This window comes from Equus quagga, chromosome 3 (genome assembly GCF_021613505.1).
Source record: "Equus quagga isolate Etosha38 chromosome 3, UCLA_HA_Equagga_1.0, whole genome shotgun sequence".
In the NCBI taxonomy this organism is placed as follows: Eukaryota; Metazoa; Chordata; class Mammalia; order Perissodactyla; family Equidae; genus Equus; species Equus quagga.
The window spans coordinates 40,327,499-40,347,501 of record NC_060269.1 but is presented as its reverse complement, the minus strand read 5'-3'; the positions used below and the strand labels follow the sequence as shown (position 1 = coordinate 40,347,501).

Sequence of the window (20,003 nt, the reverse complement as noted above, 5' to 3'; positions counted from 1 at the left end):
CTCCATGTTGTGGAGGAAACAGTTCTATTTTATTTCACACGTATCAGAAGAGATGATCTTTTGTACTAGACTGCGCAGCATCCCTGCAGTATGCATGTCTATGGTATCAGCTAACACTCTAAAACTGGTGCACCAGTATCTGTTGGTGGGGGGTAGGGGAAGAAGGGGCTGGCCCTTGAAGGAGGTATGTGCCCATGCGATAACAGTTTTTGGTCATTCCCTGTATCAGCTGGTTAACAGGTAAAGCAAAACTGAAGGACCAGGAAAAGAAACAATTCTTCTAAAATGCTCAGTTTATAAATACTTTATAAAAGGTAGTGGGGGTAAGGCCAGGCTCTCTCAAGAATAAAAACTTAATTTATCAAAAACTTTGATAAACAAAAGCATGGAAATCAGCACAGTGAGGAACTGAGGACCAAGTAAAGAAACATAATAAAAATGCAAGAGTCCTACAGCTGAGATTGGAACATAAACAAAAGAAGTGACTCTGTAAAGAAACCCCAGGCTGCTCTAGGTCCCTGCTGATGTAAAACGGGAAGTGCATCCGTGGCTTAGTGGGCATACTGGTAAGGGAAAGAAATACTGAAATGGGGAGGGGAATAAGAAGCACCTGAATGAGAAGATGAACATTGGTTTGCTGACTTTCTGATCCAGATAGGGGCACAGCCTGCTTGCTGCCCTCTTTTATTTAACCTTTAGTCCATCCTGCTAAGGACAAAGCCTATTCTACTCAGAGAAGGCTCTGCAGGCAGCAGAGGTTGATGTTTGAAAGGAAGGGAAAAATGGGGAGAATAGTGCTATAGTAGAAGTCAAAGAGTGCCTTAGTCAAAAAGATTTAGTTTTCCCTCTGAAAATATAGAGGCAATGTTCAAGAAGGGAAAATATATGAGTAAAAAATAATAACACTTTTTCTTTCTTTGCAGAAGTAAACATTTTTCAGTGTCAGTAGAAATGGGAGATAATTGTATTTTGGGGGGTATAATTTTAATACTTGGGAAGACATTTAGTTGGACTCCATATCACTGTCATTTGGAACAAAGAGAAGGAAGTCTCTCTACCCAGTCTGAAAGGAATGTGAGATGCTGCTACCTGCTGACACTGGGTCTGAGAGCAATGCAACTATGTTGCAAAAGACCTCATTGCTAGCCAGGTTCTCCAACCTCCACCAAGCTCCAGGGCCAGATGTTGGTCCAGCTCTTATTCTTGTCTCAAGTCAACTAGAGCTTGAGTCTGTTGCCCAACACGTAAATAAAATCACAGGGTTGGAGGCACATCTGTTAGTCTAAGATTACTTGTATATTTTTTAAAAGAGCTAGCTGGAACAGGCATTGCCACTTTAATTTTGTAATATTTGTTTTTAAAATTTGTTTTCTTTAAGCCACATGGCTGAGTTTCCAAATAGCTGGGGCTGGCATTACTGGTAACATCCCCACATCCTCATAAGCATTTTGTTGTCTTGTCAGAGTTATTGATCATCATTTTTTTAAAAAACTCTATTTGTTTTTTTTGAGCACAGCAGGATCACAGTGTTACTCCTGAGGATTAAAGGAAACACCAGCACACTCCTGAGGAACAACTAATGCGGACTATTTTTACAGGCAGTTAAGCTAGGAAAATCTTGATGTTGAATAATGATGCAGAACTGCAGCATATTATCACTATGCTGAAATGCACACAGTCCAAGTGTTTATAAAGTGTCTCAGGACCAAAATAAAATAAACAGAAATTCCAAAAGTTAGAAATAATTTGAGATCATGCTTTGCTCTTCAAGATTTTTAGTAAATTCTATTTAGTCTCTAGAAAAGTTCCCCCAAACTATTCTAAATATATAACGAAAACTAGTTCTTTCATAACAAATATAAATGTAACATAAAACATATATAGTACTTATAAAATCTTTTCCTGTCCACTTTATGTAAAAGATTTCATTTGATGGTTACCTTTTAGTAAAATGAGTAATGCGAGTTTTAAAAGTATTTATAAGCAATTTGGCAACAATTCCGTAAGAAAATTAAACTTGTTTTTCCCAGATTTTAAACTAGCTTATGAAGCACAAAATGAAATTTTAGGCCGACAGCTTGTCATCAGTGCTCCTTCTGGTCATTTCTACCCACACCTCCAGGAAGATGACAGAAGTAAGGAAATAAGCTCTGGGACTGAAATAGATGCTCAATAGTTACAAACTTCCTCCCACCCCGACTCCAACTTAATAAGAAAATCAATGCTAAATAAATCTAGATACTTAGAATGGAATAATGCAAGAGGATGAAATTGAGCCAAATACAGGGTCTAACCCAGGATCTGCAACAAAGTAGGTACTTAACAAATCTTTGCTGAACAAATGAGTGCCTGAATGAATTATTAATGACTGAGTAAATTACAACCCACATTACATCATGGGAAAATGAAATGTTCAGGAACATTTACAGCACTTTCATATACATTCTCTCATGCACTCCCTATAACACACCTCATAAGTTAGCAGGATAAATATTATCATTCCATTTCATAGATGAGGAATTAGCGCTAGACACATCACAAAGGTAGTAAAGAGACAGAGGAAAGAATAAAACCCAGTTTCTGACCTTTTACATATTTTTTCTAATACACACATTGCTTCTTTCTAATTGGACTTTGGAATACCAAGTTTCCAAGGTGAGGATAATTACCCTTTGGGCTCATGTGGATCATGCTTTCCCCCCAAAATCTTTTAGAAAACGTCATCCCTCATTGTAACTGTTAACCATCTGTCTCCCTCACTAAACTGTGAGCTCCCCAAGGCAGGGGTAGCACCTGTCCTGTCCACTGGTGTATCCTATACCACAGCACAGCACCTAGCACTCAGTAAAGAACACTGGCACCTTTTTCTACTTGAAATGCAAGAAGAGTTCCCAAGGATGAGATTGTCAAGGGGTGGGGGCAAGGTTCCTATAATGACCTTAGATGCCAAATTAGCATGATCTCCTTCCTCACAGATTTTAGGGACGAAAGGTGATAGTTCACAGAGGTGAGGCAGGAGAGAGGGGCATAAAATAATATCACTTCTTCCTGTAAAGCTTCTGAACTCTGCTGAGTGATTTTGCACATCCATTTTATATTACAAGAAAGCACACTGCTCTCGAGTACAAATGAGCGTCTCATTCAACACTTCTCATCAACTCATTAAGCTATGGTGTATGAATTACATAATTTGAAACAATTCATCTGTAATTCTTTCACTCCCTCCCACATCTTCCGGCTTCCTCTTTGTTCAATGACTTTCCTTATTAGCCGACAAAACCAGCTCATGGCTTCGAGTCTGCAAACTCTGAGAGCGCAGGGAAAAATAATCCCCATGTTTCAAGGAATCTTCGTCAACAGACGCTCTAACCTACTTTCCTAAACTCACGCAGGATTGTTTTGCAATACAAGATTAGAGTAACACACTAACTCATTCACAGTCAGCATATTATTAAGTTTTCAGACGTGGGAGGTATCAAATATCTCAACTTTGGAAAACCACAGTAGTTAAAGGACATTTTAGATGAGGAGGAATCGTTGTGCAACTGAAAAGGCACAGGCATCAGAGTCACAGTTTGGGTTCCTACCCAGCTCTCTGAGCTCACGTGGACTCCTGCAATAGGAAGCAGCTCCCTGCTTCCCAGGAGACATTTCCAATAGATCCATGTAATGCCCCCAGGCTCTATGGAAATAAATATCTTAGTCACTACACTACGTTACACCTTTCAAAGCCTCCCCATCACTCACGTAGCTAAATGCTCCTTAAATGGTGAAGATAACCATACATTGTCACGGTAATTTAGCTCTTGAGGGGTAGGGGCTGCGGGGCTAGGGAAGGAGCTCTGATTTGTGGCATTTGCCCATTTCTATAATGTAAATGCTCCCATCACGGCTGATTTCAAGGTACCAAAATGGTCACTGAACACAGAATTGGGAGGCTGTCTGCCAGCCAGTAGGAGCTGGCTCCAGCTCACCACCTATTAGGCTGTAGCCAGTATATTATACTGTGGGTTCATCTGGAACCGAAAGCATATTATACCTACTAAGGATTTTAAATAAGACGACACAGAAGACTGCACAACGCCTGGCTCAGAGAATGCCCGTTCCTTCCCCCTGCTCCTATTCCCCATCGGTTCCTTGCTGAATCATAACTCCTATCACGACATTTCATCGAAGCTCATGGTTTAAAGTAACTTCTCTATACTTTTCATTTCCAAATTGATCTCCAGCCCTGACTTCTTTGCTGAGCTTCAAACCCATACTCCAAACTGCCTGTGGTACACTTCAACCTGGATGATCAAAACTGAAACACACCTGCCCTCCCTGTAACTTTCCTTATCTTGGTTGATAGTGATAATAACAATAACAACAAGTCAACATTGATTGAGTCCTTACTATGTGCCTGCACTGTTCTCAGCCTTTGCACGTATTATTTTAATCCTCACCATAGGGGGTAAGGGTGAAGGTCATCGCCATTTTACAGATGAAGAAACAGAGCTCAGAGAGTTTAAATAATTTCCCCTAAATCATACGGTTAATAAATAGCAGGCTGGGATTCAAATTGAGGCAATCAGTTTTTGAGGAAACGGAGGCACTGAGAGGTTAAGTAACTTACCCAAGACTGCACAGATAGGAGAGCAGCAGTGTTGGGACTGGTACCCAGGGCAGTCTAGCTTCAGAGTCCACAGCCTTAACCATCACTCATTCTACTGCCTCACATCCCTACAGCACTCAAGTTAAACAGTTAGAAGTTCAATTTGGTTACCAATTCCTTCCTCTTCCTCCAAAGCATCTTATAAATCTACCATTTCCTCTCTACTCCATGACATCACTCTTAATTCTGGCACTCATAACAGCTCACGTGGACTCCTGCAATAGGAAGCAGCTCCCTGCTTCCCAGGAGACATTTCCAATAGATCCATGTAATGCCCCCAGGCTCTATGGAAATAAATATCTTAGTCACTACACTACGTTACACCTTTCAAAGCCTCCCCATCACTCACGTAGCTATGGTTTTCAGACCTCAGCATCCATAAGCATCACCAGAGCTTAGAGAATGCAGATTCCCAGCCCCTCCCGAGAGATTCCAATTCTGTAAATGTGGTTTGGAATCCAGGAATTCTTATTTTTCCCAAGAACCCCAAGGAATTCAAGTGGTTTATGGACCACACTTTGAGAAATACAGGTATACAGAACAAAGTCTCAGCTCCTTATCAAGGACACGTAACCTTTTCTCTGCTTCCATCTCACTTCAACTGATGCTCCAGGATGACGGAATCACTTATAGTTCCTCGAACTGCTCAGTTTCCCACCTTCACGCCTTTGCACCTGCTTCCCGTTCATCTAAAACACTCTCCCCTCCTTCCATTGGCCATACTCTTTCTCCTTCAAAGCCAGCTTAGGTTTGGTGTCATCTCTAGGAACCTTCCTTAACTCCCGGCTGCCTGCCAGCCTCCTGCCCCGCCACCCAACGTCTGTGCAATGATTCATACTGAAGGTACATCTTTCACACGTCTGTCCCCTTCTACACTGTAGCCTCCTCTAGGTCAGAGTCAGAATCTCATCTCTCTCTTTACGCCACAACCTAGCCAAGTGTCTGGCACATGGGAGGCACTCAAACAGCAGAGTCATATCTAACTAGGGGGCTGGATAATCAGTGAGGAAGGTAAAAATCTGAGTCAGATTTACTCCCGAAAATCCTTTCTATCCCCCAGAAAGTGATGATTCACTCTCATGAATACACAAAATTAACACATATTATTTAGGGTTGTTGAATGAACTCTAATTAATTTGCTGTGAAAACTCTGTATCTTCAAGCACAAAATCAGTGCCACAAGCAGCTCAGTAGGTGTGAGACCAGCTGAGGAACAGCAGAATCATGGCTGCCCCCGCAGACGTGTAGCTAAATGTCAGTGAATTCTGGATTACATGTGGCAGGCTTTAACACATGCACAAAGGGACTCTTCCAATCGCGAATGTTCTGTTATCATGCACCTAATAGCCCAAACGCACAAAGAAACTTAAAGGTCTAAAACAAAGGTATAACTGTAAAAGAAGTTGAATTCTTCTAATTATTAACATCAGCTCTACCCACTTGTAGCCAATGGCACAGACGTTGAGAAGACAAGTTCTTAGGAGGCCAGCACTGTCTGTCTGATATTACCCAGCACAGCTGCATGCATGGGAACACCAGTGAATGAGTGACCTTGAGTTTAGCGCATTGTTGCCTGGTCTGTGCGTCCCTGGGCCTCAAAACCAGGAACAAACAGTGGGGAGTGGGGAGTTAAATCATGCAGTAGGTCACGACTTGATCCTATTAAATGAGCAAAGTTCTTATGCGAAGTATTCTTCTGGGTATTGTTGGAGATGATAAATAATTAAAGACATCATCCTTGACCTCAAGTAATTTATAATCTTATTGGGAAACAAGACCCATGCATAAATAATAATAATCACAGTGGATTCTAAAAGAGAAGGTGGTACTTGAGGGAAGGATAAAATTGGGGGAAGAATTCACAGGCAAAGGCGCCCAGGTATGAAAGTAGAGAGGACGTTCAAGGAGTGGTGGGCTCCAACACTGATTTGTCCAGCCTCATCTCCAGCCAGTGCCCTCATCACTTTCCATTCCTCTGACCTTTGCTCACCCGCATCTTCTCATGGGATGTGTCCCCCTACAACGTCCATCAAGTTCACTCCTCTTCATCTTTCCTTTCCTCTTTACACTGGTCCCTCTGCCTGGGATGTCATATCCACCTGTCAACTTGGAAAAATGCTACTCACTGTTCATGTCTAGTTTAAATTCCTTCTCATGTCTATAGCTGTTCATCCCCGAACCCACAGGATTAGAGTTAGTTGATCATACATCTGTGGCCCCAAAGTGTAAGCTCCTTGGGGGGAGATCTCATTTCTTTCATCTCTATACTTCCATTACCTAGCATGGTGCCTGGCAGGCACTAGGTGCTCTAGAAATGTTTTTTTCAGCTATATTATTGCATAGTGAGCAGTGTCTTTTAGCTAGACTCTGGATTAGAACATTAAGTTAAAGAGCAATAGGCCAGTGAGACCTGCCTTTCCTTCTGTCCCAACATACCTGAGGTGTATAGCATCTGTCACAGGGTGAACTGTGTTGCCCCAAAATTCACATGTTGAAGTCTCAACCTCCAGGACCTCAGAATGTAGTTGTATTTGGAAATAGGGTCTTTAAAGAGGTGATTAAGTTAAAATGAGGGCACCAAGGTTGGACCCTAATCCAACAAGACCTGAGTCCTAATAAGAAGCGGAAGAGACACCAGGGGTGTGCATGCACAGAGGGACAACCACGTGAGGACAAAGCAGCAAGAGGGTTGCCATCTACAAGCCAAAGAGAGCAGCCTCAGAGGAGACCACCCCTGCAGCCACCTTGATCTTGGACTTGGCCTTCCAGCCTCCAGAACTGTGAGAAAATAAATTTCTGTTGTTTAAGCACCCGGTCTGTGGTATCTTATGGCAGCCCTAGCAAACTAAGACAGCATCTTTAATTCATTAATAAACCCGGACATAGTGCTGCGTGCTAGGCACTGTTCTAAGCCCTTTACAAATGGTTAAACATTTAAACACCTTCCCACCAGTGCCAGTGAATCACGATGGCTGCGTTTCTCAATGGGTAGAAGGGGAGAAGTGTATAGCCCCTCCCCGTGGGGTGGGAGCTAGGACTTGAAAATCAATATTTTGGGGGGAAGCATCCCTAAGAGATGTCTCTTCCCTCAGGTGAGAGTCATAGGTGGAGATGATGACGATTAAAAGTAATAACAGGGCTGGATCAGCAGCGTAGTGGTTAAGTTCACGTGCTCCACTTCAGCAGCTCAGGGTTCGTGGATTTGGATCCTGGGTCTGGACCTAGCACAGCTCATCAAGCCATGCTGTGGCGGCATCCCACATAAAATAGAGGAAGATTGGCACAGATGTCAGCTCAGTGACAATGTTCCTCAAGAAAGAGAGGAAGATTGGCAACAGATGTTAGCTCAGGGCCAATCTTCCTCACAAAAAAAGATAATAATAGTAAAATAATAGCTACCATTAATTGAGCACTTACTGTACAGAGGCAAGTACTAGTACAAGAATTCTCTCTCACTTCACCCCCACAGCAACTTTAATAGCTAGGTAGTATTTCATCCCCTTCATAGAGGAGAAACCAAAGAGAGGTTAAGCTCCTTGCCCAGCTGGTGAGGAGAATTAGGACTTACACCCAGATGTGTGCTTTTCTCCACTCTGCACACTGCCTGGGGAAGCAGACTGGGGTCACTTGGCTGGGGGAGGGGAGGTTTTAAATTCGAGACTGAATTTATTATTAATGCAGGAGATCAATGGGAAGCATAGTGAGTTCAATTTTTGGAGAAGAAAAGGCAGTAGGGAAAATCTAACAGCCTTAAATGCATGTGCAAAAACAATGGGTTTCATTTATTTAGCTCCTCCTACATGCCAGGCATTAAGCTTGGAACTTAGAACAGTTCTGAGAAGCAGATATTTATGTGCTTTCATTTTATGGACATGGAAATTGAAGCCCAGAGAGGCTGTCCAAGTTTCAAGAAAGTGGCAGAACCAGAGTGGCAGACCTGGGAGGCTCCCAATCCTACACCCACTCCAGCTCATCCACTCTTCTTTGGCAGGTGTATCAACAACTTCTGTACCCACAGTGCACAAATGGCCAGTGAGTGCACCAGGGCCTCCCTGCTCTGAATGGACAAGTTACATATCATATCACCGTCTTGACAAGATTCAGCCTAAAGTATCAACATAGCGCAGCTTTTGCCCAAGAATGTTCCAAGGGGTTTCAGTTCCCCAAGATGTTCCATGGAAAAGGTCCTATGGTCAGAAAAGTTTGGAAGTGCTGCCTGTTATCCCTCCACTGCCTTGGAGGCTTACCGTGCACATCAACAGATTCTAAAGGTTCTGCAGTAGAAAGAAATCTGTTTCCTTCACTTAAGCTAAGCTTTCCCAAATCTATTCGAACCACAGTGTTGTTTCTCTACCTGTTAATATACCGTGGAGCATCCTTTTAGAGACAGTGCAACGTAGGACTAAAGAGGCTGGAGCTACTTTCAGAAACATTAACTAAAATGCAGACATTTTCTTAAGAATTACAAAGCCCATTGATATTTACATTTAGTTTGCTTTCTATAGAGCCAATAAGCAGTTTTTAAAAATCAGAGGCAATAAATAAATCAGAGGACAAAGGAAGAGCTACTTGCATTCCCAAATCTTGGCCCATCCTGAGCCTTCCTTCTTGCTTCCGCCCCAACCACATTCCATTCTCCAGATTTCCACCCACCTGCCGGCTTTGGGGCTGCTCTCCAGCTATACACAACTGGAGGCGACCACAACTCGCAATGCACCATGTCCCTCACCCTCAGCCCTTAAATGCAAAAGCAATGACGGGGAGGCATCAGACCCTCTGCCCACAGTACAGCCGGAGGTGGCAGATCTGAGAAACACAGGAAGTCATCTGACAGAAGGATTTCTCTGATCTTTAGGTTAGGCAGGAGTACTCTAAAGACAGTCTCATGGGGAGCGGGGAGAATACCAACTTTCCTTTAAAATTTCCAGATTATGAGTGCTGTGATTTTTCTAATTCTCTTTCTGCTTATTTTCAGTTTCTAATTTTCCACAATGAAAACGCAGCACTTGTGCGTTAAAAAGGAGGGGGAGTGGGGAGAGGATAAGGCTGGTGGGGAGGAGGAGGAGGGAGGGGGAGGAGCAAAAAGGAGGAAGGGAAAATAACTCATAAAATCTCCAGAGAAAGAGACCGCATAAGCTCACCTAACAAAACACACCAGTATCTCCCTACACACCTTGAGGAAGAAGTTCCGCCCTGCAATGTTTGTATTTGCAACAACACCTTTCCAGAAGTCACCCCTTAACCAAAGCACCGCTCAGACTCCAGGCGCAGCCACGCCTTCTCCTTACCCACTCGAAAGATCAGATCGTCTTCGATGGGATTCTCTTTTCGTTTTCCAGTGCTGTACATGCTCGCGGGTCTTTTCACAGCTTTCTGCTTTACGTGGCCGCTGCCCGGGGATTTCACGCGCCTCTTCACACCTTCGGTGGTGGGAGACACATCGGCTGACCGGATCACTTTCAGCTTAAACGGGCTGCCTCGGATGTGCTGGTCGTACAGCCTCAGAGAGAGGGTAAAGTCCCCTTCCTTCTGGACGGTGTACAAAAACTCGTACGTGCCGTTTTTGTTGTCGAGTATCTCTCCGTCCGCCACGCTGCCGTCGGGCGTGCTCAGTTCCGCGGTGATATAGGCATTGCCGGTTTTGCAGAGCTCCCCGTCTTTGTCCTTGGTTGTTATGGTAACGGACATGGGCTGCCCGATGATGGTCTGCCGCAGCCCCTCGCCCGTGGCCACCGTCTCGGAGGCGACGGCGTTGGTGGTTAAAATCGTCCCGAGGTTGTGGATGGACTTCTTGAGCCCTTCGGTCTCCACGATGAAATCCAGCTGATCGTTTTCCCGCGGGTGCAGGGGGAAATCTTGGTCAGCCAGTTCGTTCAGCTTCTCGCTCATCTGCTTCTTCACGAGCAGCACCTCCGTCTCCGTGCCATGGTTGAGGGCCTGCGCCGTGAAGTTGCTGCAGCTCTTGATACTCTCCTGCCCCTCGAGCAGCGTATCCAGCTGCGACTGAAGGACCTGCGGGCAAAACCGAGGCGGGGAAAAGACAGGCTCAGCCTATGGGACGCCGCGCCCACGCGCCGGGGCGGTGCCCTCCGCGCGGGAACCCGGTTCTGCACCTGCCCACGCCAGTGGCTCTCAGCAACAGTGTTTAATTTAACCCAGTGAACCGGTTCTAATGCATAATCTGCATAATCGTAGCTTGCATTCCCAGTACCTTCTCTTTCACTTGCAGCTCGCCCTGTCTCTCCCACACACGTAGTTCTCGGGTCACGTGTTTTTAAGAGGAGCAATCAAAAACGTCACCACTAAGAGCTTGGAAGACAGACTGCCATGCCTGACATTTGAAATATTCCTTATTCAGTATCTTTCCCTAGTGTCCCAAATTCCCCTGTCACCACCTAAAGGAATGGGAACCAGGCTAATGAAAACTCTCCACACCTGAATATCAGAACCTTCTCATCCCTGGTTTTGCGATTAGATTTACAGAGTTAAAGGCTGCAGTCCGGGTTCACTTTGAAGTTGACTAACAGGTTGGTGTGGGTGAGAGAGCAATTAAAACTATTAGACATAAAGGAAGGAAAACAATCCAGTTTAACCCTAAATCCTGAAAGCGTTACTTTATATTCAACCTTGCCTTGCGTCAAATTATAAATTGGTACTTAAGATCACAGAATTAGAGAGATTTGCTGAAAACAGGAAGGGAAAAATAGCTGGATTACGCCATTAAATGAAAATGCCTGTTACAACAGTGACACTTAAGGACCTATTTGAGTCCCTTTGCTGCTATTAGAACACAGTAAGCCTGTGCCGTGAAGTGCCCCAGTTATCACCTCTCTTACAGGATAAGGATGCAGGAGTCTTACTTTGTGTTTGAGGCCATAGTTGACCTCCAGTTCCATAAGCAGCACGCTCTTGCGCACGTTTAAAGTCTTCTGGAGCTCATCAAAGGTGGAGTGGATGTCATCCACAATGCTGGCTTTTTGGTTGGTTAACTGATGAATGATTTCTGAGATGAACTGAAGAGCCGAATCTATTTCTGGGAGCCTGGAGGACAGTCATTAAAGATCATTATTATTTAATATCAGCCCGGAAATAGTAAAAAAAAAAAATCTATCTAAACACTATATTTTGTTAAGAAATATTTTCTGTGCCTGTCATCGTCTTTAAAAGGTAATAACTTAAGTAAAAAATGAATGACATGACAATTACTGCCTTTGAAAGAAGAGACTTTGAGGGTCCATGTCTATTTCAATCTAGTTCAATCATCTAATTTTAATAATTGATAGTACAAAAGCCTTATAGCTCTCTGAACTCCACGGCTTCTCCTCCACTCTAAACCAGGCTTTCTCAAACTTGACACTACTCATATTTTGGGCCAGATAATTCTGTTGCAAGGGACTGTCCTGTACATTGTAGGATGTTTAACGGACCCTAACAGCACCCTCCACGAGAGCTGTGACACCAAATTATCTCCAGGCATTGCCCAATATCCCAGGGGAGTGGTGTGTAATTGTCCATGGTTGAGAATCACTCTTCTAAACATATAGAAGTGTCTTTTTCCAATCACTTGAAAAACTTAGCCAAACTCAAGAGTTTCCTGGGAACTTGCAGCAGGTTTCCAAGTTCTTTTAATTAGTGTAGAATAACCACACTTTTCTCACTACAACTATTGGCGAAGAGGTTTATTTTCAGCTGCCTATTTATTTCCTCTCTGTGGTCTTTCTCATGCACCACACGGCTACTCTGTTCCCTCATTTCCATGCCAAAGAAAGAGCCTGGAAACATAAGGCAAATTGAGCAATCACTGCTCAGGACCATTTTGCTGGGCTTGAACAGAGAGGATCCAGTCACAGTCGACACAACAGGCCTCTAATTATGTCAAGAACAGCAGCTAAGAAAGGCTCCCCAGATAGCCTGGATTTCAGAGATCTCCTGAGAGCATTTTCTTCAAGTGTCTTTTCCTCGAGTACATTTTATTCATTTAATCATACTATGATACTACAACACAAATGCTACAACTCATACAACTCAAGACTAAGCACATTCTCAGAAGCCAATGAAAGAAAAGACTGCTTTGGACCAGGGAGAAAGAAGCCAGTGTTACCTGCTTCGACTGACAGAAACCTTCACCTGAAAAATAATTTTAATATACCTGTTTGCCTTTCCTCCTACATTAGGAATAAAACAAACCAAAAAGAAAAAAAAGAATGTGGTTTCCCAAAAAGAACGAACGTGGTTCCCAGTTTGTTTTCTTTTTATCTTTAGATACATTGAAATCTCCTGTCTGGTTAACTTTAGGCTATTCCCATTGTCAACAATCTCACAGAAAGCCTCAAAGACTAGCCCACATAAGGGAGTTGGAACTTTGCCAAGGGGCAGGGGCCAACCCTCACCACTCACTGGTTCATGACTCAGACCCATGACCAAAGGAGAGTTTATTTAGGTGGCATGAACCTACAATCCCAATGAGACAAAAGACCCTGAGGCCAAGCCTCACGCACGGGCGGCCAGCTGGGAGCCCTGGGAAGGTGTGCACACCTTTTGTTGACAGCGTCCAGCTGGACCTGGAGTGAGGCCTTGTGCTGCTCCACCACATCCTTGAGGGGGACCGTGGGGTGTTCCGCGTGCTCCCCCTCAGTGCACTCCCGACACATGGCGGTCTCGCAAGACTGGCAGTAAAAGTCCATCACCTGCAGGAGACACAAGAACAATTCCAGGTTCGGTGCCACTGACCGAGTGCTCACCATGCACTCGACCTTTCCTTGCATTCTCTCCTTTAATTCTCACAGCCTCCCCAGGATTTTGGCAATATTGTGTCCAGTTGCACAGGAGAAAGGGAAGGATAAACTTATGTTCCAGGTGGCAAACAGGATGGATTGGACTCCAAAGCTGCTGCTATGGCCACAAAACCAGCTTCTCTTTGGCCACTTCGCTAAAGCAGAACAGTGTAGGGAGGTGGTGCTCAAACTTCTTGGTCAAACCTTTACACTCTTTATAAATTACTGAGGACTCCAAAGTGCTTTTGTTTATGTGAGTTATATCTACAAATATTTGTCATAATAAAAATTGAAACTGAGAAAAATTTTAAAATGTATTAATTTATTAAAAGCAATAACAAGCTCATTAAATGTTAACATGAATAATATAATTTACGAAAAATAACTATATTTTGCAAAACAAAAAATTTTGTGAGAAGAACAGCATAGTTTTCCATTTTTGTAAGTCTCTTCAGTGTCTGGCTTAATAGAAGACAGCTGGATTCTCATATTTGCTTCTGCATTCAATCTGTTTTGACAGCACACAATGTATAGTCTCTGGAAAATTCCACTGTACACTCTTGAGAGAATGAGATTGCAAAAGGTAAATAATGTCTCAGTATTATTGTAAATATAGTTTTGACTTTGTGTACTCCCCTGAAAGGAGTCCCATGAGGACCCCTGAGGGTTCCTGGACCACACTTTGAGAAGTGCTACTATTTGGTAAGAGCTGGACTGAGCAGTATGCATCCTGGTTCCATCAATTACATTACCTCACTGTGTCTCAATTTTTTCTCTGTCAAATGGAGACAACAACAATAGTAACCTACTTCCTAGGGCTCCTATGAGGATTCAGTAGATTAATATGCACAGAGACCTCAGATGATGCCTGGCACTGGCACATAGTAAGTTCTTAATAAGTAGCAGCAGTGATGATGATGATGATGCTTACCTGGAAAGAGAACCACCTTTTACTGATTATGATGGAACTCTCAGTAACAATGTAACATAAAGACTGAAAGTTCGTTTCCTTATGAAGGCATTCCCCTTATTCTCTCAGTTGGAAATAACTTCTTCCAATTTTGAATTCCCAAAGTACTTTTTGGAGGGATCTTTTTCGTGCAGTATAACAAACATACAGAAAATGGCCTAAATCCTAATACAGATCGATGGATTTTCACAAAGTGAATGCACCCACCCAAGCACTTTTATTCATACCTCATTTATGAAATATCTATAAGATTTTAAATTACTGAGCACAGGAACTCTCTCACCCAGAGCCTAGGTAATTCCTTGCACATAGTAGGCCTTCAGTAGCACCGCTGAATGAGTGAACTGTATGCTGTCTATAAGAGATTCACTTTAGATCCAAAGACACAAGTCGGCTGAAAGTAAAAGAATGGAAAAAGATAGTCCATGCAAATAGTAACCAAAAGAGAGCTTGAGTACCTATTCTAACATCGGACAAAATAGACTTTAAGACAGAAGTTGTTACAACAGACAAAGAAGGACATTAAATAATCATAAAATGGTCACTCCATCAAGAACATATAACAATTATAAACAAATATTACCCAACAACAGAGGCCCAAAATATATGAAGCAAAAGCTGACAGAATCGAAGGGAGAGATAGACAGTTCAACAATAATAGTTGGAGATTTCATATATTTCATTATTTATATACTCTACTTTCAATAATGACAGAACAACTAGATGGAAGATCAATAAAGAAAGAGAGAAGCTGAACAACATTATAAAACAACTAGACCTAACAGATGTATATAGAACACACTATTCCATAACAGAATACACATTTTTGCCAAGTATACATGGAACGTTCTCCAGAATAGATCATACATTAGGTCACAAAAGTCTCAATACATTTGAAAAGACTGAAGTCATACAAAGTATCTTCTCTGGCTACAATGGAATGAAATTATAAATCAATAAAAGAAGGAAATATGGAAAATTAAGAAATAAGGGAAATTAAATAACAAACTCTTAAAACAAACAATGGGTCAAAGAAGAAATCGCAAGGGAAATTAGAAAATACTTTGAAATGAATAATAATGAAAACACAGCATACCAAAACTTGTGAGAGACAGCGCTCAGAGCAAAATTTACAGCTGTAAATGCCTACATTAAAAAGAAGAAAGACCTCAAATCAATAACCTAAGCTTCCACCTTAAGGAACTAGAAAAAGAAGAACAAGCTAAACCAAAAGTAAGCAGAAGAAAGGACATAAAGATTAGAGTGGGGATAAGTAAAATAGACAATAGAAAAACAATAGAGAGAATCAATGACACCAAAAGTTGGTTCTTTGTAAAAATCAACAAAATTGACAAACGGAATACCATGGACAGTTGTATGCCAACAAATTGAATAACCTATATAAAATGGACAAATTCCTAGAAACACACAAACTACCAAAACTGACTCAAAGAAGAAATGGAAAATCTGAATAGACCTATAATAAGTAAAGGGATCAATCAATATTAAAGAAACTTCCAACAAAGAAAAGCATAGGACCAGATGGCTTCACTGATGAATTTTACCAAACATTTAAAGAAGAATTAACACTAATCTTTCCATACTTCAAAAAATAGAAGAAGAGGGAACATTTCCTAACTCATTCTATTAGGTGTGTTATGCCCTGACACCAAAGCCGAAGACAAAAGAAAATTACAGACTAATAGCCCTTATGAATATAAATGCAAAAATCCTTAGCAAAATACTAGTAAACTGAATCCAGCTGCATATTAAAAGGATTATACACCATGAACAAGTGGGCTTTATCCCAGGAATGCAAGATTGGTTCACATATCAAAATTAATACATATGATACACCACATTAATAGAATGAGGGGAAAAAACCTCACATGATCATCTCAATTGATGCAGAAAAAGCATTTGACAATATCCAACACCCTTGCATAATAAAAACACTTATCAAACTAGAAATAGAAGGAAACTTCCTCAACTTGATAAAGGGCACCTACAAAAACCCAAAGCTAACATTATACTTAATGGTGACACTCTAAGATCAGGAACGAGACAAGGATGTCCACTCTTGCCACTTCTACTCAGCAATGTACTGGAAGTTCTAGCCAGGGCATGTGGGCAAGAAAAAGAAATAAAATACATCCAAATAGGAAAGGAGGAAGTAAGTATTTCTCTATCCAGAGATGACATGATCTTATATATAGAAAATACTAAAAAACACAAACACACAAACTATTAGAATGAACAGATGAATTCAGCAAAGTTGTAGGATACAAGATCAACAAACAAAAATCAGTTGTATTTCTATACACTAGCAATGAACAATCCAAAAATGAAATAAGAAAACAATTCTATTTATAATAGCATCAAAAAGAATACTGAATACTTAAAGAATAAATTTAACCAAGAAGGTATAAGACTTGTACACTGAAGACCACAAAACATTGATGATACAAATTAAAGAATACCTGCATAATGGAAATGAATGGAAAGATACCCCATACTCATGCATTGGAAGACTTAACATGTTAAGAGGGTAACATTCCCCAAATAGATCTACAGATTCAATAAAATATCCATCAAAATTCCAACTTCTTTTTTCACAGAAGTGAACAAGCCGTTCCTAAAATTCATGGAATTGTGTGGGACCCTGAATAGTCAGAACAACCTTGAAAAAGAAGAACAAAATTAGAAGACTCATACTTCCCAATTTCAAAACCTACTACAAAGCTAAAGTGATCAAAATAGTGTGTTACCGGCATAAGGACAGGCATCTAGATCAATGCAACAGAATTGAGACCATACACTTATGGTCAATGATTCTTGACGAGGGTGCCAAGACCGCTCAGGGAGGACAAACAGTCTTTTCAACAAATGATGCCAAGACTACTGGATATCCACATGTAAAAGAAAGAAATTGAACCCTTACCTCACTCCTTAGACAAAAATTAACTCAAAATAGATTAATGACTAAATGTAAAAGCTAAAACTATAAATTCCTAGAAAAAAATGTAGGGGTAAATCTTCATGACCTTGGATTTGACAATGGTTTTCTAGATGTGACACCAAAATCAAAAGCAACAAAAGAAAAAATAGATAAATTGGACCTAATCAAATTAAATACTTGTGCATCAAAGGACACTACCAGGAAAGTGAAAAGAATGGGGACAATATTTGCTAGTCATATGTCTGATAAGGATGTAGTATCCAGAACATATAAAGAACCCCTACAACTTAAGAACCTAATTCAAAAATTGGCAAATGGGACAGCCCGGTGGTGAAGCGGTTAAGTTCACATATTCTGCTGCAGCAGCCCGGGGTTCGCTGGTTCAGATCCCGCATGGAGACCTACACACCACCTGTCAAGCCGCTCTGGGGCAGCCATGCCACATATAAAGTAGAGGAAGATGGGCACATATGTTAGCTCAGGGCCAGTATTCCTCAGCAAAAAGAGGAAGATTGGCAGCAGACGTTAGCTCAGGGCTAATCTTCCTCGAAAAAAAACTGGCAAAGGACTTGAACACACATTTCTCCAAAGAAAATGCACAAATAGTCAATTTGCACAAGGAAATATGCTTAATAGCATTAGTCACTAGGGAAATGCAAATCAAAACCGCAATGAGATACTACTTCACACTGACTAGGATGGCTAGACTCAAAAAGTTAAGTCTTTTTTTTAAAGTCAGATAATTACAAGTGTTGGTAAGAATGTGGAAAAATTGGAACTCTCGTTCTTTACTAGTGGGAATGGTGTAGCTGCTATGAAAACAGTTGGTGGTTCCTCAGAAGTTAAATATAGAATTACCATGTGACCCAGCAATTCTACTCCTAGGTATATACCCAAGAGAACTGAAAACATATGTCCACAGAAATGCTTGTACACGAATGTTCACAGCAGCATTATTCATAATAGCCAAAAAGTGGAAGCAACCCAAACATCCATCAAGTGATGAATGGATAAACAAATTGTGGTATGTCGAGACAACAGAATATTACTTAGCCATAAAAAAGGAATGAAGTTCTGATTTATGTTACAATATAGATGAACCTTGAAAATGTTACGATAAGTGATAGAAGCCAGAATCAAAACATCACATATTGTAGGATTCCATTTATATCAAATGTCCATAATGGGCAAATCCATAGAGGTAGAACCTAGACTGGTGGTTGCCAGGGGTCAAGAGTAGGGGGGAATAAAGAGTGGCTGCTTAATGGGTACAGAGTTTCTTTTTGGATAATGAAAAAGTTCTGGAATTAGATGATGGTGATGTTTGTACAACCTCTTGAATATACTAAAAACCACTGAATTGTATACTTTAAAATGGTTAAAATGTTGAATTTTATGTTATGTGAATTTTGTCTCAATTAAAAAAAAATTGATTGCAGCAAGAGACAGCAGCAGACCTGGATAACTGTCCCTGGTTCAGTATCCTCAGTGTTTCTGGGGAAGTAAAGGCCCTGAAATCACTTTGAAGTGTCAACAACTAGCCATCATCAAATGCTTGTGCTGGGGTTCTGACAGCTTTGACTCAAGCTGAGAGTTAATTGTGTGAGGTTTGCGACTCAGCTGAGTTCATCCATCTTGAGTGAGATGATGCTGGTGCTCCCAAGGGAGGGTGGGCCAGAGGCCAGGATGAGCTTATTGTTGTTGACAGGTAGTCACCATTTGTGTTCATTAGAAGAGAAGCTGGCAGCACTATATGCATTACTAACATACTGAAAAAGGATGGTCAGGGCCTTGCAGCCAACCCTGAGGCTTCTGGAAGTGGAGACTTGTTAGTGGCAGGGCATTCTTAATGAGGATCTCTCTTTTGCACTTCTTCACATCCTCATTAGTAAGGCGCCTAAGCAAGCAACAACAGGGGTTAACAATCATTTGTGTTCTGGGACTGCAAGGCATGAGCTCAAATGTCTGCTTTAAGTGCAAAGAACCTCTTAAATCACTGGCCATTATTCCCATTTTTCTTTGTATTTGGACAATGCAGCCATGGCAGTTTAATTAGAAGACAGATAGTGTCACAGCACTTAAAGTAAATGACAGGCTTTCATCCACATGTGCTAATGAGCACCAGGCTGTTTATGACTGCAACATCCTGCTTTATTGTTAATTACCCGATTTTTATTAACCTTCAGACGCTTGAGTTGTTTTTAAAGATTTACCCATGGCAATTAACTGCAGCAATTTATCTGTAATATTGCATGCATTTGGCTTGAATATGCAATGAGGACCCCTGTTTCAAAGCCGCAGGAGTGAACTCCTACAATCTATGATGAAACAATAGAAAGATTCAAGACATGCGCTACTAATTTTCCAAGGCCTCTTGCTGGTTTATAAATTTTATGATTCCAAAGACTCGTAATAACCCAGCCTAGAGAAAGTGCTCAAAGCATACTTTAAATAGCTTCATTCACCTCAAGGAGGATCAAACTCTTTAGATAGAGTTAATTTTGAATGTGATTTGATGTGATACGTTTGGTAGAGAGACAGGGGAAAGTGTTAATCTAAAGTTTTCTTTAACTTTGCTAGAATTGGCATCTCTAAGAGTGTTTCGGTTTAGCAGCCTGTGGCATCCAAGGGTCTCTGTTGCCCAGG

At 41.5% G+C, this 20,003-nt stretch overlaps 1 protein-coding gene across 5 annotated transcripts in view; it reads right to left on the bottom strand.

The window, feature by feature from the left end:
* TRIM2 (tripartite motif containing 2) overlaps positions 1–20,003 on the bottom strand; it is a 114,289-nt gene that overhangs the window by 26,517 nt on the left and 67,769 nt on the right. For all 5 annotated transcript variants that reach the window (XM_046656120.1, XM_046656122.1, XM_046656123.1 and 2 more), the window contains 3 exons: positions 13,190–13,341; positions 11,515–11,695; positions 9,943–10,666 (listed from right to left, as the gene is read on the bottom strand). In XM_046656120.1, coding sequence (XP_046512076.1) covers positions 9,943–10,666; positions 11,515–11,695; positions 13,190–13,341 — 1,057 coding nt within the window. The remainder of the gene's footprint in view (positions 1–9,942; positions 10,667–11,514; positions 11,696–13,189; positions 13,342–20,003) is intronic.